This window comes from Danio rerio, chromosome 22 (assembly GCF_052040795.2).
Source record: "Danio rerio strain M-AB ecotype USA chromosome 22, GRCz13ab, whole genome shotgun sequence".
In the NCBI taxonomy this organism is placed as follows: Eukaryota; Metazoa; Chordata; class Actinopteri; order Cypriniformes; family Danionidae; genus Danio; species Danio rerio.
Window position 1 is genome coordinate 39,879,268 of NC_141042.1, and position 23,804 is coordinate 39,903,071.

Below are 23,804 nucleotides of genomic sequence, written 5' to 3' on the forward strand. Positions count from 1 at the left end.
ATTCTCATCACCTACTGGACTATTATAAACTCAGAATGAGGGAGTGACTCTCTAACAGAGGCTACATGTGCTGGTGGAGATTACAGACAGATGAAAGGTTTGCTCTGACTGTGAGCTATATATTGTTGTTTTTAAAGCCAAATAAAGACTAAATGTCTGCCGTGTGTAGTTCTTCTGTAGTTAATAACATCAGAAACTGTAAGGGTCTGTATGTGTTCATATATGTTGCATTTATTTATTAGCTTTATATAATTGCAGTCAGTACAGTAGGCTATTCCGAACTATAATTGATCTGCAGTTATAATCAAATCATGTTCATAGAAAGGTTAGTCATGAACATTCATACTCAAGTATTTATGTGTATGAAGCCTGTGTTTTGTGAGAAGTGCTTCTCATATGATATGTAAACGACCCGTTCAGCTTTACTGTAGACATTTCCTCGAGTGAGAATGACTCAAACTGAAAATCGACTGAAACTTTCACCAACCATTGTACCGTACCATAACACTCAGTGAAAACAGGCCACATAAGCTGAACTCTGACAGACTTTCAAGAGTTCACACTTAGATAATGCTTCACTATTTAAGCAAGTTTGGCATGCTGTCCCGGGAGAGAACCCTGAGCTCGGTGATAGATGAGCTCAAGGCTCCCGCCTGGTCAATAAGCATTAGGAGGGATATGAGATCAGGTAGTTCTCGATAGCTTCCCAAATGGACCACTAGCTGCGCTAGTTTGTAGTAAGTGCAAGTGACTTTAACTTTTGTTGCATGGTTTTTGAGTGTGGGAGGAAACCGGAGTACCCGGGGAAAACCCACGCGAACACGGTGAGAACATGCAAACTCCGCAGAGAGAGTATCGGTTGGCTCAGCTAGCGTTGAACCAACGACCTCCTTGCTGTGGGGCAACAGTGCGAGCCACCGAGCCACCATGTCGCCAGAACTGAGGAGAAGGGAAAAGGGATGAATGGGGGGGGGGGGTTTCCAAAACGAAGATGAGGAATGAAGTTTAGGCTGGATATTTATATTGAATTCAGAGTGATCCGATTGGCTAGTTAGTGATTAGTGATAGGGATCAGCTGTAGTCAATCCTATCACATGCTTCTCTCGAAATTACTTTAAGAAACTTCACATTGCGGATGCACTAATGCAATATCGATGCACTTATGATATATTGTGCAGCCCTAATATCTAGCGAACAGGAAAATATTTAAATATATACAACATGTAAACAATGTGAACTTATAAAGATGTGTTTGCACCAAGCGACGTAACAGTCCATTAATGAGGAAGCAGTATGTCTCAAAGCTTGCATACTATTCTGTTCCACTCTCAATAGTATGTACTTTTCTACATTGTGGACGTAGAAGTATGAGAATTGGGATGATGCAATTGACTTTCAAAGAAGAACAAAAACAAACTGGTTGGTGGTTTTCAACATCTTTCAAAATATCCTCTTTTGTGTTCAACAGATGAAAGAAACAGGGTTTAACAAGCAAACGGCGACAGAGATTTCAGTTATGGGTGAACTATCCCTTTAAAAGAGAGCTGTTGTCTCTTTGGCCATCTTCTGCAAAACAAAAACTTCGAAAAACTTCCTCATTTGAGCTCTTATAGAGGTTTTATGACACGGTCGAAACCCGAGAGCCATCATGTACAGAGCTAAACGCATCTGTACATGAGCCCTCAGTGGGCATTCATCTCATTTTAGTTCCCACTCAGCTGACAAAAATGAAAGGCGGTCAAGGTCACATGAACAAAAGGCACTCTCTGGGGATGATATATGGTTACATTCATAACATGTGACAGCTTTCAGGAGATTGTGAGTGATAATTATGCAAAACACTCACCCAGAAATATCACTCAGACTTTCATATTAGGACAGAAGACATGCTGTCATTAATTCAGAAGTACATTTTAGACTCAAAACAGGTCTACAGAGTAGCAGTACAAACTTTATGACAATAAAACACAGCTCTTCCCTATTATACTTGTTATAAAATTATACTATTTTAAATATTTTGTAATCACAGTAATACGAGGATTCACGTGAGTGACGTCATCACGCACTGACGCCACGGTTATTTTAATACAAATAGTTTGTTTTTGTTTTCATCGAATTTTCTGTTGGTGACGTGCACGCGGGGAGTGATGGGCGAGGGAGCGCGCGCGCTGACTCTCATTCACTCGCCATCCGACTGCAAAACAACAACTTTACCTCTCTCAATCTCCGACACCAGCAAATCCACGAACCCCGCCGGCCCTGGCTGTCCCACGATCACCAGCAGGGAGTATTTCTCGCTGCAGAAACCGGGTCGAGCTCCTCGATTCGAGTTTTCCATGCTTGCCAACTCGCCGATGTGCTCCGCCGCCATGTTGCGAAGTTTATCCAAATTCCTGATGTCCGACTCGCTGAAGAATCGTTCGTTTGAGTCGACTCTCTTGGTTCACTTTTACAAAGTGATTCTGAGAGATGTGGGACAGTGTGGGACAATTTTCTTATTACTTTTTGAAGTGTACTGTAAGTGATAATTGATTGATTTATGAATTGCAACCCGGATTATTGGAAATGGACAAGCATTATGGTTTTAATAGGAAAGTACCACATTCACAAAACAAAATGTACCAAACTTTAAACTCTTTTTCATTGGTCTAAATATGTTTTACAGAGAAATCCTAGGCTCTTTAGGCAAAAACCTTTTAATAAAAATAAAATAAAACTTAAAAAAATTAGTTATTAAATATATTTATATAATTTATATATTAAATTAAATAGTTATTTAAAATAATTAATATGCTGTGAATGTAGGCTATTTCATTTTTGTTGTTAGTTCTCTTGTGTACTGATACTGTTTTATGTATATCTCTGTAACTACCCACCAAGCAATGTTTAGGCATAGACATCTAACATAGATGGCTTAAACAAGGCTGGCTGTCGGGGAAAATCTAATAGACATAAGAATAGACCAAAACTAGACTGGTCATCAAATACAGAATAGACAGAATTCACATATGCTGTTTTGTAATTTATGACTATCTTGGGCTTTTCGATGTTCGCTGACAACACAAATTTATCCTGGTTTTAACGAAACCTGTTTACGTCTAGGTTATTAGACATCTTTTAAAACAAAAAAAGCTCGCTGGGTATGTATAAAATATATGTAAATAAAAAAAATAAAAGCTCTGACATTTGACACTTTTCTTTTTTTGCAATGAGTTGCAACGAGACCCAGAAAATCTGTTAAAGATTCTGGTACACCCACATGTATACTAAATAAAACACACCATAACATATCTTTATTGAAAGCTCATGATTTTTTTTTTATTTACATATATGGGATTGAGTTAATAATGTGCAAAAAACAAAGACACAAGAAATGCTCCACGTTGACTTCTGGTAACATTTTAATCTCTAGAGAACCGGTTTAGTGAAATGAACCGTTCGAGCGAACCGACTCCCTCAACTGAACCGGACAGCTCAACTGTCTAGCAGAGGCGATGCGCTCAGGGACACACCCACAATTTTTATCCGAGGGGGCGGGGATTTTTTGTGTGATGTCACCGGTGGATCAATTGATGATGATTAAACGTCAATACAGTTATCTGTGTGAGTGTGAATTTGTTGAGAGGGTGCTCGCTGCAGAACCATTTGAGGAGAGGTGAGCTCCAGAGAGGGGGAGCATGAGCTGTCGCTCCTCCTCCTGTAAGTTGTTTTAATGCGTACACCAACCCCACCCCTAACCCTACCCCCAGTGACATCACTCGTAGAAGAAGTGCAAAAAAGGTGGAGCTCAAGCTTAAGCTCCCCCTCTCTGGAGCTCACCTCTCCTCAAATGGCTCTGCAGCAAGCACCACTTGAATTTGTTCAGAAGTTTTGGTTTGACTTGTATCATCATCTAAACACCCACCATACCTTTGCACAATCTTTTCGTTTAAATTATTTGATATTACTCTGGAGTTATTTACCTTTAACTTTTTTTTTATTATTAGTATTTGTTTGAAAAGGTTTGTATGCATAAACAAAAATACACAGCTTTAATCCCTAATTTTTGATTTTTTTTTCTGAGTTTGACTCACGGCTTAATTTTTTCCCTGTGTAAAAAAGTGTGTCAGATTTTTGATACTGCATAAAGAGCTGTTATCTATTGACTCTAACTAGGTTTAGATAGCTGTCCTGTGATGCTTTTAATCTATTTATTATGTTCACACACTTCTATATTGTGATTTTCTTACCGCATCCTTTGTTTGTTTCCTTTTTCTCTCTGTAAGAATGCAGTTAATACTTACTGTAGGGTAGGGGTGGCCAACCCTGTTCCTGGAGAGCCACCTTCCTGCAGATTTCAATTGCAACCCATATCAAACACACCTGCCTGTAATTATCACGTGGTGTTCAGGTCCTAATTAATTAGTTCAGGTGTGTTTGATGTGGGTAGCAACTGAAATCTGCAGGAAGGTGGCTCTCCAGGAACAGGGTTGGCCACCCCCGCTGTAGGTATTTTCATATCTCCTGGCTGTGTTTGTATATTTTCAGTCATGAACAATAATTTAAAAACCACCCACCAAACATGTGGAAAGCACCAAATACACAAACAGAAATGGGCTAAAGGAAAACCCAACCTATTGTTATTGAAGATGGATATGAAATATCATATTGAGCTGTTACTTGGACAAAAAATAGCAAAGCGGTAGTGAATCTTATAAGCTATCTGTGATTGTCTAATACATTTTTGTTTATTGTCTTTGTATTAATATTTTATTGTATGTTCTCATTTTTACATATTGTACTCTACACTCACCGGCCACTTTATTAGGTACACCTCTCCAACCAGTCGTTAACACAAATTTCTAATCAGCCAATCACACGGCAGCAACTCAATGCATTTAGGCATGTAGACATGGTCAAGACGATCTGCTGCAGTTCACACCGAGCATCAGAATGGGAAGAATGGGGATTTAAATGACTTTGAACGTGGCATGGATGTTGATGCCAAACAGGCTGGTCTGTTGTATTTCAGAAACTGCTGATCTACTGGGATTTTCACACACAACCATCTCTAGGGTTCACAGAGAATGGTCTGAAATGCCTTGTTAATGCCAGAGGTCAGAGGAGAATGGCCAGACTGGTTTGAGCTAATAGAAAGGCAACAGTATCTTAAATAAGCACTCGTTACAACCGAGCTCTGCAGAAGAGCATCTCTGAACACACAACACGTCCAACCTTGAGGCGGATGGGCTACAGCAGCAGAAGAGCACACCGGGTGCCGCTCCTGTCAGCCAAGAACAGGAAACTGAGGCTACAATTCACACAGCCTCACCAAAACTGGACAATAGAAGATTGGAGAAACGTTGCCTGCTCTGATGAGTCTCCATTTCTGCTGACACATTCGGATGGTCGGGTCAGAATTTGGCGTCAACACCATGAAAGCATGGATCCATCCTGCCTTGTATCAATGGTTCAGGCTGGTGGTGGTGGTTTAATGGTGTGGGGGAGATTTTCTTGGCACACTTTGGGCCCAATAGTACTAACTGAGCATCGTGTCAATGGCACAGCCTGAGTATTGTTGCTGACCATGTCCATCTCTTTATGACCACGATGTACTTCCAGCAGGATAACGCAGCATGTCATAAAGCGTGAATCATCTCAGACTGGTTTCTTGAACATGACAGTGAGTTCACTGTACCCAAATGGCCTCCACAGTCACCAGATCTCAATCCAATAGAGCACCTTTGGGATGTGGTGGAACGGGAGATTCACATCATGGATGTGCAGCCGACAAATCTGCAGCAACTGTGTGTTGCTATCATGTCAATATGGAGCAAAATCTCTGAGGAATATTTCCAGTGGCTTGTTAAATCTCTGCCATGAAGGATTAAGGCAGTTCTGAAGGAAAAGGGGTCCAACCTGGTACTAGTAAAGTGTACCTAATAAAGTGGCCAATGAGTGTATGTTTCAGTTAAATATTTTTGCTTTTAATCACCTTTCAGTAGTTTGCCGCAATATTTAAAAATAATAATAACAATGTTAAAAACATTTTAAAGTATTATTTCCTGCAGAATTAAAAGTGAGAGGTGACCTACAAAGTCCATGTTCAGTTAATATGAAGTATTTATATAGCAAAATGTAATTAAACAAATTTAAATGAATTAATTTATTATTGTATAGTAGGCTTGCGTGATGTTTAACTTCTATATTTGCTGTTAATAAATGATTTCAGGAAAAAAATAATTCTTTGAATGCGCACCGCGCCACCTTGTGGCCATGAAAAGAGAAAGCAAACAGCACAGGAATCAGACTTTGAATAAAAATATACAAAACTGCATGCATTTATTTGATTTGAATGCATTTATACATTCGTCTGTATGTACTGATAAACATGTTACAGATTTGATGATGGTAAACAACACACTGGAGCATTATGAGAGACAGAGGCTGTTTTTTCCCTCTCACAAGCACTTGAGGATGGAGAAGCTGCAGGCGGTTCCTCCTGGACAACTGCACAACTTCCCGAAGCGGGAGCCTTTCCGCACCGCACACTGCTCGCCTGCATCACACTGGACACACACACACACACCAAATAAACACACCAAATGGGGTAAATAAACCTATTTTTGCTGTGAACTAACTTTATTTTGATCTATTATTTCCAAAAACAAGACAATATGTTTTGCTTGTCGAGAAAATGCCTCTTGATTTAGGAATTTTTTGATAGTTGGACTAGTGGGAAACTCTGGCAGGCGTTGAGGCATGTCTTTATTCTTCCGTCATTAATTTGAGCAAAATGTTTATAAAACCGTTACTGTGTTTTAAAAACAATAAAAAAAACATAAAATTCTGTTTTAGACATGCAATGTGGTATCTTATTGTAAACTCTGTTACTGTTGACTCTGTTATTGTTAAATCTGTTACTGTCAACTTTGTTATCGTCGACTCTGTTATTGTAAATGTGTTACTGTTGACTGTTATCGTCAACTCTGTTACTGTCAACTCTGTTACTGTCGACTCTGTTACTGTCAACTCTAATACTTTTGACTCTTATTGTCGACTCTGTCATTGACTGTGTTAATATCAGCTCTGTCGACTCTCTGTTGACCCTGTTATCGTCAACCTTATTATCATCACCTCTGTTACTGTAAACTCTGTTACTGTAAATGTTGTAATTGTCAACTCAGTTATCGTTGACTCTGTTATCATCAACTCTGTTGTTGTTGACTTTTACTTTCTACTTTGTTACTGTCAACTCTGATATCGTCGACTCTGTTATTGTAAATTTGTTACTGTTGACTCTGTTATTGTCAGCTCTGTTATCGTTGACTCTGTTGTCAACTCTGTTACTGTCGACTCTGTTATCATCAACTCTGTTATTGTTAACTCTGTTACTGTCGACTCTGTTTTCATCAACTCTGTTACTGTCAACTCTGTTATTGTCAACTCTGTTATTGTTAACTCTGTTACTGTCGACACTGTTACTGTCGACTCTGTTACTGTCAACTCTGTTATTGTCAACCCTGTTTTTGTCAACTCTGTTATTGTTAACTCTGTTACTGTCGACTCTGTTACTGTCAACTCTGTTATTGTCAACTCTGTTATTGTCAACTCTGTTATTGTCAACTCTGTTATTGTCAACTCTGTTATTGTCAATGCTGTTATTGTCAACTCTGTTATTGTCAACTCTGTTATTGTCAACTCTGTTATTGTCAATGCTGTTATTGTCAACTCTGTTATTGTCAACTCTGTTATTGTCAATGCTGTTATTGTCAACTCTGTTATTGTCAACTCTGTTATTGTCAACTCTGTTATTGTTAACTCTGTTATTGTCAACTCTGTTATTGTTAACTTTGTTACTGTCATCTCTGAAATTGTTAACTCTGTTACTGTCAACTCTGCTATTTTCAACGCTGTTATTGTTAACTATGTTACTGTTAACTCTGTTACTGTCAACTCTGTTATTGTCAACTCTGTTATTGTCAATGCTGTTATTGTCAACGCTGTTATTGTCAACTCTGTTATTGTCAACGCTGTTATTGTTAACTATATTATTGTTAACTCTGTTATTGTCAACTCTGTTATTGTCAACTCTGTTATTGTTAACGCTGTTATTGTCAACTCTGTTATTGTCAACTCTGTTACTGTCAACTCTGTTATTGTCAATGCTGTTATTGTCAACGCTGTTATTGTTAACTATGTTACTGTTAACTCTGTTATCGTTGACTGTATAATTGTCAACTTTGCTACTGTCGATTCTGTTATCGTCAACTCTGTTATTGTCAACTCTGTTATTGTCAACTTGTTTATTGTTTTTGTCTTTTGTAGTTTGTATTTTTTGCCGTATTTAATATGAATTTATATTATTTCATACTGCTCAGCATAAATAAGTACAAAAAAATAAAAAATAAAAATAAATAAATGTATATATATATATATATATATATATATATATATATATATATATATATATATATATATGTATGTGTGTATGCCTATATATATATATATATATATATATATATATATATATATATATATATATATATATTCTGCAGTAAATATTTTTTTCATTTAAAGTGACCCAGACATAAAAAGAGGGAGCTCTCGTCTTTAACTTCACTGCATATTCACATATATAGCTAAACACACATTTAGACTTTAAAATGCACATATGTGTAAAACTGTAACCACTGATATAAACTCTATAGACTCACCGATGGAACCCAGCCGAGCTTCTTCTCCACAGCAGGAATCTGTTTATTTCTCAGCTTTTCCAGAACTTCTTGAAGAGCTTCAATCTACAAATAAAGCACAGTTTTCCTCATCTGGCTGCTCAATAATGATCATCTGAGAGCGAGAGATCTTACCAGCTCTTTCTCCTCCTGAGCTTTATCCTCCTCAGGCGAGCGGATCTGCAGAACTTCATCACAGCGAACCAGCAGCATTAAAACAGAGCAGGTGACGGTCAGGAGAAAGATCCGCTCTCCGACCATCGTGTCTAGGAAGCAGGACTCTCCTCGAAATAACAGCAGAGCATTGTCCCAGGATTTTATATACCTTCCCACAACCCCGTTCCAGATCAGATGTTGACGGTGACCCTGCAGGACCTCTAAAGCCAATGCAAACGTGAGGAGTCCAGCGAAGAACGTCATCATGGTGATTGATACGCCTGACCTGTGAACTTCAAACATCAGAGCATTCATGTACACCTAACCTCATCTTTCACCGCAATTGAAAACCCGCTTCATTTCCGGAGGCCATAATTTCATTACCGGAAAACATCTACGAAAGAGCCGTTTTAAGTATCTGAGGCCTGCTGCAATATCTATTTTAGTTCCTATGCGTCATATCCCTGCTAGCAAAATTCATGTGGCTCAAATCCGGCCCACATACCGCATGGAATAATGATGCTTGGGCGGTCTGCTCCTGTTTGCCAGATCTGGGCCACAAATTAGCCAAGGCAATACCACGTATTAGCCAGAATTCAGCCAAATGAACCAGAACTGACCCTATTCTGAGCCACAGTTTGCTTTTATTCTGGCCCACATCCGACCCACACCAGACACTTACATCTGGACCACATGCTGAATGAAGGGATGGCTCTAGGGCGGTCCGCACCTGTTTGTCAGATCTGGGCCACAAATAAGCCAAAGCAAAACCATGTATTAGTCAAAATTCAGCCAAATGAACCAGAACTAACCTATTCTGGGCAACAGTTTGCTTTTATTCTGGCCCAGATCTGGCCCACACCAGACAGTTACATCTGGGCCACATACTGAATGGAAGGATGGCTGTAGGGCGGTCCGCACCTGTTTGTCAGATCTGGGCCACAAATAAGCCAAAGCAAAACCATGTATTAGTCAAAATTCAGCCAACTGAACCAGAACTAACCTATTCTGGGCCACAGTTTGCTTTTATTCTGGCCCAGATCCGGCCCACACCAGACACTTACATCTGGACCACATACTAAATGGAATGATGGCTGTAGGGCGGTCCGCACCTGTTTGTCAGATATGGATCACAAATAAGCCAAAGCAAAACTACATATTAGCCAGAATTCAACTAAATGAACCAGAACTGACCCTATTCTGGGCCACAGTTTGCTTTTATTCTGGCCCAGATCCGGCCCACATCAGGCACATACATCTGGGCCACAAACTGAATGGAATGATGGCTCTAGGGCTGTCCAATCCTGTTTGTCAGATCTGGGCCACAAATTAGCCAAAACAATACTACATATTAGCCAGAATTCAACCAAGTGAATTAGAACTGACCCAATTCTGGGCCATAGCTTGCTTTTATTCTGGCCCACATCTGACCCACACCAGACACTTACATCTGGACCACATACTGAATGAAGGGATGGCTCTACGGCGGTCTGATCCTGTTTGTCAGATCTGGGCCACAAATAAGCCAAACCAATACCACGTATTAGCCAGAATTCAGCCAAATGAACCAGAACTGACCCTATTCTGGGCCACAGTTTGCTTTTATTATGGCCCAGATTTGGCCTATTACTTTCTAATAATGGATGAAACATTGGTAACCATCGGTGAATTATATTATTTCATAACAGGTTGTGCCTCGCTTCATTTTGTTTGCTGTAATGAACAAACTTTTCAAGCAAAGTTCAGAAAAGTTACAGCAGCCCAAAATTAAATGTATATTAAGAGGTTCAGGGCTAAGAGCCCAACTAAAGCAAACACTTTTCTCCAAGATGGTGACTTTAGTCTATGTGGTCCACGTATGTTTTAAGATAACTAAGCCACATTTGCCATATCTCCTCTAGGCCGCTTTAGGCTCACAGCCACATTAACCAGAGCTAACTGTGCCAAATATTTCCCAAAATTGGCCCACATTTGTTTAAGCATAACTGGGCCACCTTTGCCATATCTTCTCTGAGCCACTATAGGCTCATTTCCACACCAGCCAGAGCTTACTGTGCCGAATATTCGCCAAAAGTGGCCCACGTATGTTTTAAGATAACTGGGCCACATTTGCGCCGACATGTGTGAGCCACTTCAGGTTTAGACCCAGATTACTCTTGATTGACCATGCCACATTTTTGCCAACTGTGGCCCACATTTGTCCTCTGTCATTTTGTCTCACTCTGACCTCTAAAGGTGCTTTACAGAAGCTAGACGCCATAGTCTTTAGCCTCCTTGTTAGAGCAACCGACTTCCATGCAGAAAGTCGCCAGTTTAAACACAGTTCAGAGCGGGTTGGGTGGTGTAGGACCAGTGGGGTTATATTGGTGCCGTGACCCAGATGTGACTGAGGTTTAGGGGGGTGAGTGTAACAGAGGCCATCTAGTGCTGTGCAGGTAAACCACACTCCTCTGAACCCAAAGAGGTGCTCTAGTGACATACACTAGAGACCATGGTATTTAGCCTCCTTGTTAGAGCAGCCGACTCCCATGGGGATAGTCATCGGTTCGATCCCAGCACAGAGTTGGTTGGGTAATGTAGGACCGGCGGGGTTACACACATTCCCCCAGCTCAGCCAGACTCAGCTTCAAGTCGTGCATCTTTGGATGCAAAGCCGCGCTCAGAGTTACAAAAAAGTCAAAATGATGCAGTGCGCACCCGAAGCAAAACACCGCCAATAACGCGATGACATCACATTCGCAACACGCACCCAAGCAAACCTGTGGACACATCGAGTATAAACCAGCCTTAAAAGTGCCAAGTTTTACACACTTCAACAAGAAATGTATGTAGATCTCCGTTTTACATTTTATAGACTTACACAAACATTCCAGTGACCCATGCATATTTGTATATTTGTCACTTTATTGTGAAATATGAGACAATGTACTGTGAATTACTGGCGAATCCACCAATGAAACTAATGACACTTTATTCACAACTCCACAAAACACATTAATAGACTTCTCTCTTTCCCCCTGTTTTACTTCAGCTCCTCATTTAAACGCCGAGCTCATCTGATCAGATCCAGGTCGCTGAGAGCGGTGTCTGCGCTCGGCTCTGAGGGCTCAGTGGCGTTTGGTGGAGCGATGATCGGCTTGAACTCTTTCCAGGGTTTGGTTGGGCAGTTCAGCGGGACGTGTTTTGGGGGGCTGATGCTCTCCTTGGATTCCTCTGAGGACTCTTTGGCTTGTGGGAGCATCCTTAGAGGAGACCAGCCTGGGGGCCGTTTGAACCTGCTGTTGGTCTAAAAGAAAGACGTTTGGCATTAAATGAAACACTTGATGCTGGGATATATATAATAGTGCCCCAAGTGCCCCATTACAATATTTTAATTAGGTTCATGTCTATTCAAGAACAAAAAAAACTATTATTTTCCATAAAATAACAACATCAGCTCAACCTCACATGTCTGAAATGGTTGATTCACATCCAATCCAAACTCCGCCTTTCTGTGAGCTAACTCCAATTTGATTGGTCAGATTGCCCAGTTTTGATTAGTTTTTTTGATTGGTAAGATAGTCCAACACTGCTTTGATTGGTCATAGCCCCATTTGTTGTGATTAGTCAGATGGCCCAGTCTGTTCTGATTGGTCAGATGGTTCAACTCTGCTCTGATTGGTCAGATGGCCCACTCTACTGTGATTGGTAAAATAGTTCAACACTATTCTGACTGGTCACATGGTCCAAGTTTGCCTTAATTAGTCGGACAGACCCATTTGATGTGATTGGTCAAATCTTCCAACTCTGCTCTTATTGGTCAAATGATTTAGTTTGTTGTGATTTGCCATAAGGTCCAACTCTGTTCTGATTGGTCAGATGGCCCCGTCTGTTTGTTCAAATGGTCCAGCACTATTCTCATTGGTCCCATGGCCCAAGTTTACTCTGATTGGTCAGATATCCCCAGTTTGTTGTGATTGGTCAAACGCTTGAACTCTGTTCTAATTGGTCAGATGGCCCAGTTTGTTGTTATTATTGGTCAGATAATTCAACTCTGATCTGATTGGTCAGATGATGTCTAACTATGCTCTGATTGGTCAGATGGCTCAGGCTATTTTGACTGGTCACATGGTTCAAGTTTGCTCTAATTTGTCAGATAGACCCATTTGATGTGATTGGTTAAATCTTCCAACGCTGATCTGGTTGGTAGATGGTCCAACTCTCCGATTGGTTAGATAGTGAAACTCTTTAATGATTGGTCAGATGGCTCAGTCTGTTCGTTCAAATGGTCCAATACTATTCTTATTGGTCTCATGGCCCAAGTTTACTCTTATTGTTCAGATATCCCCAGTTTGTTGTGATTGGTCAAATGCTCCAACTCTGTTCTGATTGGTCAGATGGTGTCCAACTATGCTCTGATTGGTCAGATGGCTCAGTTTGTCTTGATTAGCCAGATTAGTCCTACTCTGCTCTGATTGGTCAGATGTTGTCCAACTATGCTCTGATTGGTCAGATGGCTCAGTCTATTTTGACTGGTCACATGGTTCAAGTTTGCTCTAATTTGTCAGTTAGACTCATTTTATGTGATTGGTTAAATCTTCCAACTCTGATCTGATTGGTAGATGGTCTAACTCGGCTCTGATTGGTTAGATTGAGAAACTCTGTTCTGATTGGTCAGGTGATCCTAATTGTTGTGATTGGCCAGGTCATCCAGCTTTGCTCTGATTGGTAAGATTGTTAAATTTTGTTCTGATTGGTAAGTTTATCAAACTCTACTCTGATTGGGCAAATGGTCCAAAATTGTTTTGATTTGTCAGATCGTACAACTCTGCCTTCATTGGTCAGATGAACCAGATTGTTTTGATTTGCCAGATTAGTCCTACTCTGCTCTGATTGGTCAGATGGCATCCAACTATGCTCTGATTGGTCAGATGGCTCAGTTTATTTTAACTGGTCACATGGTCCAAAAGTGCTCTAATTTGTCAGACCCATTTAGTGTGATTGGTTAAATCTTCCAACTCTGATCTGATTGGTTAGATAGTGAAACTCTGTTCTGATTGGTCAGGTGATCCTAGTTGTTGGGATTGGTCAGGTCATCCTGCTTTGCTCTGATTGTTAAGAGGGTTACATTTTGTTCTGATTGGTTGGTTTGTCAAACTCTACTCTGATTGGTCAAATGATCCAACATTGTTCTAAGTTGTTCGATGGTCCAACTTTGCCCTCATTGGTCAGATGAACCAGTTTTGACTTGCCAGATTAGTCCTGCTCTGCTCTGCTCTTTTCTGATTGGTCAGACAGCATATTCTCAACATGTTGAAAACAAACTCTTCAAGTCTCAGTTCCAACTACAGTGTTTAACACAGAATGCTGATCCAGTCAGTTATGAACTCTTTATGCAGTTGTGTGTTATGTACTGTACGGCTTAAATTAGTGGTGGCTAAATTCAGATAGTATCATTAATTTTTAGGGGAGATAAATTCATGCACATTGGAGACCTTTTACATTCACAAACAGCATAATAAGAGAACTTTAATAATTGAAAAAAAAAGAAAAGGCTCACCTTCGAGACGCCTGCCTCACATACAACATGCACTTCTGGAACCTCATGTCTCCAAGGAGCCACATCCACACTCGAGTTACACTTCAAAACCTCCTAAACAACCATTTGTGCAACATTAGAGTTTTCAACTAATCATAATATCCTGAAGATACATCAAAGTTTAATCATTACAGATTAATCAAATGTGTATACATACACTACTGCTAGGCAATGAATAACCACAATTAATTAATTACAAAATAAAAGTTTGCATTTACTTATTGTATGCATATTTACAGCTATTTGATTAATATTTTTGGAAGCGATTAGCCATGATGACTCATTGGCCAGCCCTGAACACATTAAATAAATTAGTGAGTGTTATAAAGAGGGACACAAGATGATCTGAATGCTACCGTTTTCTCCAGCAGTGGATGGCACTCCTCAGTTACTATCTTGAACTCTGGCCGTGTGCAGTTGCTCTTCTCGATCTCAAACTGCAGTTTATACCTGAATCCTGCAACAACCTGCATATAGAAAGCAGCAGTTTAGAATGAAAACGCTCCGTGTACTGGTGTTTTTATTGCATTTCAGAAAAAAAACTATACAATTACTAGTTTGAACAAGATATTAAAGTTTGAGGACAAACCTTATAGTGGCTTGAAAAAGCAGAGTCTAAAAGTTTGGAGTGGTATTAAAGTGTAAATAACTGAAGTAGTTTTTATGAAGTTTGACACAGTCGGTTGCTAGGGTGTTCTGAGTGCTTGCTAAGGTGTTGTTAGGTTGTTGCTAAGGTTTTGCTAGGTGGTTGCTAAGGTGTTGCTAGGGTGTTCTGAGTGGTTGCTAGGCTGTTGCTAACACAAATAGCATGATTCTAGCATGAATTAGCATGATGTTAGCATGATTCTAGCATGAATTACCATGCAACTTGTATGATTCTAGGATGAATTAGCATGTTACTAGCGTGTTTCTAGCATAAATTAGCATGTTGTTAGCATGATTATAGCATGAACAAGCATGTTATTAGCATGAATTGAGCACGAATTAGAATGTTACTAGCATGAATTAGCATATTACTAGTATGATTGTAGTATAATTAGCATGTTACTAGCATGTTTCTAACATGGATTAGCATGTTACTAGAATAATTCTAGCATGGATTAGCATATTACTAGCTGGATTTTAGCATACATTAGCGTGTTGTTAGCATGATTCTAGCATGAATTAGCATGTTACTAGCATGAATTAGCATATTACTAGTATGATTGTAGTATAATTAGCATGTTACTAGCATGTTTCTAACATGGATTAGCATGTTACTAGAATTATTCTAGCATGGATTAGCATGTTACTAGCAGGATTTTAGCATAAATTAGCGTGTTTTTAGCATGATTCTAGCATGAATTAGCATGTTACTAGCATGAATTAGCATATTACTAGTATGATTGTAGTATAATTAGCATGTTACTAGCATGTTTCTAACATGGATTAGCATGTTACTAGAATAATTCTAGCATGGATTAGCATATTACTAGCTGGATTTTAGCATACATTAGCGTGTTGTTAGCATGATTCTAGCATGAATTAGCATGTTACTAGCATGATTTAACATATTACTAGCATGAGTGTAGTATAATTAGCATGTTACTAGTATGTTTCTTACATGGATTAGCATGTTACTAGAATGATTCTAGCATGGATTAGCATGTTACTAGCAGGATTTTAGCATAAATTAGCGTGTTGTTAGCATGATTCTAGCATGAATTAGCATGTTACTAGCATGATTTAACATATTACTAGCATGATTGTAGTATAATTAGCATGTTACTAGTATGTTTCTAACATGGATTAGCATGTTACTAGAATGATTCTAGCATGGATTAGCATGTTACTAGCAGGATTTTAGCATAAATTAGCGTGTTGTTAACATGATTCTAGCATGAAATTAGCATGTTATTAGCATGTTTCTAGCATGTTACTGTCATGATTCTAGCATGAATCAGCTTGTTTCCAGCATGAATTAGCATGAACTAACATGTGCTAGCATGTCACCAGCATGTCGCTAGCATGTTTCTAGCAATATTAGCATGTCAGTAGGATGTTAAAACTATTAGCATGTGTTAGAATAGCTAGTCACAGTCTATGGGACAGTTGCTAGGGTGCTGAAATGGGTTGCTAGGGAGTGGCTAGTAAGTCTAAAGGTCATCAGTGATTGGCTGCTGGCTGGACTGAGTTGAATAAGGTCAGACTCTAGTCTGTAGGACGGACACGCCTCTAAAAATAAAAATATACACACAATACATTCAGAAAATCCTAATTTTAAGGTAACATTCTGGTGACGCAGTGGGTAGCACGATTGCCTCAGAGCAAGAAAGTCGCTGGTTCGAGCCTCAGCTGGGTCAGTTGGAATTTCTGTGTGGAGTTTGCATGTTCTCCCTGTGTTGTCCTGGGTTTCCCCCACAGTCCAAACACATGTGGTACAGGTGAATTGGGTAGGCTGAATAGTTTGTAGTGTATGTGAATGAGTGTGTATGGGTGTTTCCCAGTGTTGGGTTGCAACTGGAAGGGCATCCGCTGCGTAAAAACGTGCTGGATAAGTTGGCGGTTCATTCCGCTGTGGCGACCCCAGATTAATAAAGGGACAAAGCCGAAAAGAGAATGAAAGAATGAAGAAAGAAAGAGAGAAATTAATAGCATCAATAATTACAAGTAAACAAAAAAGTTAGATAATTGACCTGTTTAGTTGCTGACGTCAGGTCCTTGAAGATGAAGAAATGCACGTGGTTGATCATGCTGTTGGCTTTGGACAGAGAGTGGATGAGCGGCTGTCTCAGCTCTTCCTTATGCACATCGATATTTTCAGGACAGCCCAGACAAGGAGCGACGCTGGCGATGATTGCCGGCTCTGCTGGAGGAGAACGTGCAGGAAAAGATTGTGTATAGTTAAAGTCAACATTATTGGGCCTCTTGTGAAATTTTAATTATCTTAGAAAATATTTTACAAGTGCTGCTAAAAGGAGAGAAGATTTCCACATACAATCCCTGACAAAAGTCTTGTCGCCTGTCCAAGTTTTAGTAATAACTTGACTTCTAGTTGATCAATGGGTATCAGAAGTGACTTCTATAGTAGTGTTTGTTTATGAATATCGATCTGTTTCTTTGTGTTCAACAGAAGAAAGAAACTCAAATGTTTAGCACCACTTGAGTGTGAGGAAATGGTGAGGACATTTTCATATTTGGGGTAAACTGTGCCATTACGTTACTGATAACTATCAAGTAGAAAAGGTCTTAGATATAAGTTGTTATTAGGGATGTAACAATATTGTAAATACCGTCATACCGCAATAGTAATTGTTTTCAATATACCGTAGGCGCATGACTCAATAAAACTATATTCCTGAGAAAAGTTTGCTCAGGCGAATGAAGTGAACGGGAGGTAGCAGGAACTACAATTCCCATCAGCCCAGGCGTGGCCATCATCCTTTGTGGTCTGTTGTCGCTACAGATCCAGTAATGTGGAAATGGACTGTGCTGCTAGTAGCGGGGAAGAAAAAGAGCTGGAAATGATCGAACCTAAAGCGGGTTTTAAATCGGATGTGTGGAAGCATTTCGGTTTCTTTCTAAAAAGAAACGACAAAGGAGAAAAGGTGACAGACACAGACAAAAACAGTATGCAGGCACTGCCAGACTGTGGTGAAATATAAGTCGGGGAATACGACTAAAAACAGTCATGGCGACTGCAGAACACAGCACACTGTTCAGATTGATGCAGACATTAGCCCCTTTCACACATACAGACCTTTCCGGAAAATTGCCGGCAATTTTCCGGAACGGTTGTATGTGTGAACAGGTCCTTTTTGAAAATACCGGTAAATTCGTTCTGGCTATTTTCCGGAAAGAGAAGTTGTAACATTACCGGCAATTTGCCGGAATGCTGCGCTGTGTGAATGCAGAAGGAAGATTCCCGTAATAAGCGCGTGCACGTCTAGAACGTGCTGACGTGAGACGTCTGCTTTAGCCAATCACAACAGTCAGACGCATTTACGTCCGCGCGGTTTGTGAGGATAAAAGCCTTTGAATATTTTTCCAGACACATTTAGCTGCTAGAAGTTAGTCAGATCGTGTTTATATGTTCTTCTTAATGCCAACTGTGTAAATAATCATCGATGAGATGCTTATGATAAGCCGTTGTTTGTTTACCTTCAAGCTTTGCGTGCGCATATGAGCGCATGCACACGCAGATAATATGAACATCTCGACATGCGAAAGTGATCCTGCGAAAGTTGTTCACAATATTGATCATCCACAGAGTTTGTAATTTAGTCAAATGTTTACAAATACAAGCGCAGCCGTTTAAAGCTCACTTGTGGTGAATGATGTCAGAATTTACCGGTATTTTGGAATGGATGTGTGAATGCTCTTTTCCGGAAAATTTCCGTAATGTCCTCGCCTGTGTGAACAGCGCTTTTTTGAATATACCGGTAAAGTCGTTCCGGAAATTTTCCGGATATTTACCGGTATCACTGTGTGAAAGGGGCTATTGACTTGTACCGTAAAGAGACCTCTATCTCACTCATGGCTTGTCCTCTCAAGTGGTGGAAAGACAATGCACAACGTTACCCACTGCTGTCAACCTGGGCTAAATCATATCTCTGTCCCAGAAACCTCAGTCCCAAATGAGAGGGGTTTTTTCTGTTGCAGGGGACATGCCCAGATCCCAGCTTTTACCAGATTATAGTTATATGATCATTTTCCTTAAAAACCCATCTCTATCTAAGGGTGCTTTCACACCTACACTTTTGTTTCGGAACGTGTCTCGTTTGCCCAGTTAGCGCGGTTCGTTTGGCATATGTGAACAGGGCAATCGCGCTCTGTTCCGCGCCAAAGTAATCGCTCCGAGATCGCTTGAGTGAGGTGGTCACGGCTCGATTGAAACGAACCCTGGAGCGGTTCGATTGCAGTGAGAAAGCGATCCGATCCGAGCGCAGTTATATCACAGTGTTTTATGGATATGTAATAGGCTTACGGCTATATGAAGAGAGAATTATGAGTAGGGCGGGAAGTTTCGCGAGTCTCCGGATGTCCGCAAACGAGTGATGATCTCCCGGTAATCTCGCGTCTCTCTCCCAGTCCTCAAATAGGCATCGTCGCGCACCCTTCTCACCCCTCCCCACCGCGTCTCTGCTCAGACACGTCGCGCCCGCACACCCTGTCAATCACCACCAAACCACCACCTCTCCTGACAGCTGAGCGGGACGCTGCAAAATAAACCCGGACACTCTGATCAATGTGAGGAGAGTTTACTGGCATGTGACTTGTTTTAGCTCTTTTGGTCCGATTATAAACTTTGCAGTGTGAAAGCGAACCGCTCCAAGAGCAAAGAGCAACGATGTAACAATGTAATCTCTGTTTCAGAACAACTGAATCGATTCACAGGTGTAAAAGCACCTTTAGTTAGTGAGTGATTAAATGTTGAATGTGATGAGTTTTCAACAATACTAAATTGAAACTTATTTTTTTTATATATGGTTTAATAGTTTTTTGTTATTAAAATTGAAAAATTGAAGTTCCTGTTTCGAAGCTTACAGATAGATGGCTAATTTGTATGTCATTGATATGTTCAGTGCTAAGATAAATAAACACTTTTGGCACTTTTTTCGAGTCTTTTCATTAGTTTTATTTTTTCTGTAAATTATTCAATAAATACCGTACCGTGCCATTCATACCAAGGTATTACCGTACCGTGAAATTCTGATACCGTTACATCCCTAGTTGTTATTATCAAAATAAAACTCAGCTAGTAGTCATAATCATAATATATAATTAATAAAAGTTTATGACATATAAGGCATAATGTAATCATGTAACACAAACCTAAACAGTCATGCAGCAGCAGCTCCTCTCCTGCTTCTGTAAACTGGACTTTGGCATGACAGATCCTGAGAGCCTGAGGAAACACAAACGCACGTGTTATCTTAAGACAATGACGAACGTTATTTCTTGACATAATGAGACCAGACTCATGGCTAAAGGTCGCTTTACTCAAAGGTCAGTACTCAATAGTGACTGTCCACTGTCCCAAAAGTGATGGTGTACCATCGCAGTGAGGCTATCACTTTCCAAAACCTTTCCGTTCACTGTTCCTCGCCGGTGGAAGGATCTTCCCATTTACACAACAGAATTTCCGCAAGTTTCTCAAAGTCAGACTTTTTAAGACCATCATGAATGAAATTTCAGACTTATGCAAGACTTTTTTGTATATAATATTATAATTTTAGTCACATGTTTTAAATAAATTGTCAAAAAAGCAAACTTTTAGTTGTAGGCATACAGATATTTTAATATAACGCATCTCTAATAAACTCAATGTAGCACAACAGTGTCCAGGTCAGAGTCCTCACCATCCAGTATATGGACTATAAATACAGAGAACTTTTAAACAAATATTTTTGCAAGGACAATAATTAAACCATATTGGTAAATAGAGATATAAATAAAGTTTGTTAAAAGTTCTACTGAGGTGGATTGTTGGTGATTGGTTGCATGTTGGCCCGATTATCTAGCTTTACATGCATATAGGAAAATTAAGTCCTGTTAAGAATTATTTAAGACCTACAGAACAAAAGTTTAGTGAATATAAGACTTTTTAATGCCACAAAAATTTAGTTTTAGACCTATGGACACCCTTCCCGATGACTGCTGATTCACTAGTATCATTTAAATGACAACTAGAAACCCATCGCCTGAAACTCTGTCAACAAAACCAGGACCCGCTCTCATCTCCCCCACCACACAACATGGCATCCTCAAAACATTATGCGATTCTGAGTGTGCCTCACACAGGTGAGTGGGGTCAACAAACCACCTGTAGAAAACGCACTCTTTCGTCTGTCTGTTATTTTAACATCCTTAAAGTTCAAAGCGCAGGGCGCAAACGCACTGAAGGCATGTCCGAATCCACTTTTGCTATTTTAAGGACGGAAAAATCTAATAGTATCTGGATGCAGCCTTTATGATGCAAGCTGAGACTGCATCACTAAACGATGCAATGCCAGACTCAATGCACTCAATGGAGCGAGTGACGTCACTGTGACGGGTAGGGTTAGGGGTGGGGTTAGGTGAGTGCATTAAAAAGCATTGGGTGCAGCTCAGATTGCACTGCACAGCATCTGCAGCCGGACCCCTCTCGAAAAGAGAGGCACATGGTCTAACAGGGTTTAGCTTATTCTCTTAATGAGTAATAGGTGTGATTTGAGAATAAACCAATCAGAGTCTTATCTTCTATTCCCTTTAAGAGCTAGTTGTGTCGCGCCATATCGCATTTGCTATTTACATGATGGACTTTGTAAGTGGAAAAACCAACCCAAGCTCATTCTGGAAACGTAGCCCCGCGGACGTTTCTGGAGGCCGCGATTTACGTGCCTGGGGGTACGTACGGCCGCGTTTTGTTTTTTTCGAGCGAACGCTGCGGGGCGGTGTGGCGACGCTCAGCTCCTCCTCTTCACGCTCGCCGGCCGACGGCTCGCCTCCGAGTGGAGGGCTTTCCCGATGCAACCAGTTTGTCTGCTTAGCTCACAGCATTACGTCGGCGGAGCGGAAGCCCCGGAGGAGGAGGAGGAGCCGGCCGCGGGGACGACGACCGGGATCGAGTCCAGGGAACAGCGGTTCCAGAAATCAGGTATCGAGGGCTTTTGCTTTTTTTTTTTTTTCTGGACAGCTTTTGCAAACCGTCGCTTGGGTTAAGGGAAGGAGGAGGAGGAGCGGGCGCGGGGTGCGAACGGCGCGCGCTCCCGAGAGACGCCCAAGACGCGAAAAAGAGTGCACAGCGGCCTCGTGCGGATCCGCGAAAACAAAAACCGCTCGAATACATACCTCACGGGATGTATCTCGCGGTCCGCAGAAACGTCCGCGGGGCTACGTTTCCACAATGAGGCCGGTTGGGAAAAACTGAAGACTTCACTAGAGTGAACAGTTAAACAGAGTAACAGTTAAACAGAGCATCTGCAGCGCCAGAATGAGAGAATGAGCCTCCTCATTCTTTACTTTCACTTTCACTCTCATGGATAGGGAAACCTGCGACTACTCTTTTCCTTCCCCCGTATGTACCCGTTTGCTCCTGTTATAGACCTTTCTGTTAAAATTCTGTTCGGCTTCCAAATCCTACATGACAGCCTCACACAGGTGAGTGGGATCTACAAACCACCTGTAGAAAACACACTCTTTCATCTCTCTGCCACTTTAACCAACACTTGCACCAGCTCTGCGCCAGACATGTTCTTACAATCACTCCATATTCCTTTAAAAAACATTGTACATTTAAAAAGTGTGCCTCACATAGGTGAGTGGGCTTGACAAACCACCTGTAAAAACACTTTTCTCTCTCTATAAAAACCCACCTGCTTAATCTAGCACTTAATTCTCTGAGCACTAACAGTTCCTCTGTATAATCAGCACATCTTGTGTGTATCGCCTCTATTTTTTGAATCGCTGATGCCTCCTCAATTGTAGATGTTGGACTGAAGCAGCTGATGTTCATTTACACTGAGGAAAGGCAGAGGGTTGCTGAAGAACTACTGAGAGATTTCAGCTGCTGTCTGGGCTTTCCATGTCTTTCTACACCTTCCTTTCTTCATGGGTTCGATACTTTTTCCCTGTGTTATTTCCTTTTATTACACATAGCTTCATTTGTAAACTAATTAATATTGTTTTCTTTGCATATATGGGTTTATATATACATACATATATATATATATATATATATATATATATATATATATATATATATATATATATATATATATATATATATATTCTGTCAAATTTAAGTTGCTAAGTCTGCATAGTTTTATTCTTTATTTCACTCTCAAACTTATTAAAACTGACCACTGAATTAACAATAACGAACACTGGATGAGGATTTTTATTTTCTTTAGTCACTTCCACCCTGTCCTCTAGATAGAGCTCCTATCTCTAAACACTGAACGGCTGCTTCCGTTCCTGCATCTTCAGTGCTAAAAGTGAAATGAAGACGCATACAAGTACAAAGAGAGTGGAGATTAAATGCATACGGCCACAATACAAAACAACGCAATACTGTTGCTATAAGTGGGATATTTGACTGCTGAGGCATAACAACATGCTTTATTCTTTAATAATTCATCATGTTATGCGTACTTATCCCTCACATATTCAATGCTGAACTAATAAAACAAATCATTTGCATATTTCAAATCCTACATTGCTGTTTATGTTGCTTTAATGAATAATTCACCACATAAATTACACAATTAAAGGGACAGTTCACCCAAAAATGAACATTTACACCATAGTTACTCTCCCTACCTTGTTCAAAACTCTTGTTATTCTGTTGAACGCGAAAGAAGACACTTTGAAGAAAGCTGGAATGGAAGTCAATG

The 23,804-nt window shown here is 40.3% G+C and overlaps 3 protein-coding genes across 12 annotated transcripts in view; all 3 read right to left on the reverse strand.

The window, feature by feature from the left end:
- Window positions 1-2,387, reverse strand: part of map1sa (microtubule-associated protein 1Sa) — a 40,339-nt gene extending 37,952 nt beyond the window's left edge. For all 3 annotated transcript variants that reach the window (XR_015522312.1, XM_087304669.1, XM_087304670.1), the window contains exon 1: window positions 2,215-2,387. Coding sequence is in view for 1 of the 3 variants with exons in the window: in XM_087304669.1 (XP_087160795.1) it covers window positions 2,215-2,371 (157 nt within the window). In the remaining 2 variants the exon portion in view is untranslated. The remainder of the gene's footprint in view (window positions 1-2,214) is intronic.
- A 3,909-nt stretch (window positions 2,388-6,296) lies between these two features.
- Window positions 6,297-12,032, reverse strand: LOC137490612 (niq CART3). 4 transcript variants are annotated; one of them, XM_087304777.1, is made up of 4 exons: window positions 9,744-10,897; window positions 8,850-9,554; window positions 8,697-8,780; window positions 6,297-6,548 (listed from the first exon to the last, which is right to left on the reverse strand). In XM_087304777.1, exons 2-4 carry the CDS (start codon window positions 9,183-9,185, stop codon window positions 6,441-6,443), a joined length of 528 nt encoding a protein of 175 aa, XP_087160903.1. In that variant the 5' UTR covers window positions 9,186-9,554; window positions 9,744-10,897; the 3' UTR covers window positions 6,297-6,440. The 4 variants fall into 4 exon arrangements, with proteins under 4 accessions (XP_087160903.1, XP_087160904.1, XP_087160905.1 ...); XM_087304778.1 differs by having other exon boundaries at window positions 9,935-10,488; XM_087304779.1 differs by having other exon boundaries at window positions 8,850-9,408; window positions 9,453-10,485.
- The window catches only part of kng1 (kininogen 1), a 44,107-nt gene continuing 32,057 nt past the window's right edge, over window positions 11,755-23,804 (reverse strand). For 2 of the 5 annotated variants that reach the window (XM_087302669.2, XM_087302668.1), the window contains exons 3-7: window positions 20,263-20,335; window positions 17,124-17,296; window positions 14,805-14,915; window positions 14,410-14,502; window positions 11,755-12,156 (exon numbers count right to left, since the gene is read on the reverse strand). In XM_087302669.2, coding sequence (XP_087158795.1) covers window positions 11,923-12,156; window positions 14,410-14,502; window positions 14,805-14,915; window positions 17,124-17,296; window positions 20,263-20,335 — 684 coding nt within the window. In that variant the 3' untranslated portion in view covers window positions 11,755-11,922. 5 annotated transcript variants of the gene reach the window in all.

Coding starts and splice junctions, on each gene's coding strand:
- LOC137490612 (XM_087304776.1), bottom strand. CDS start 9,185: ATGAATGCTCTGATGTTTGAAGTTCACAGGTCAGGCGTATCAATCACC. Junction 8,781..8,849: donor CTCAGGAGGAGAAAGAGCTG/GTAAGATCTCTC, acceptor CTTTATTTGTAG/ATTGAAGCTCTTCAAGAAGT. Junction 6,549..8,696: donor AGCTCGGCTGGGTTCCATCG/GTGAGTCTATAG, acceptor GTGTGTGTCCAG/TGTGATGCAGGCGAGCAGTG.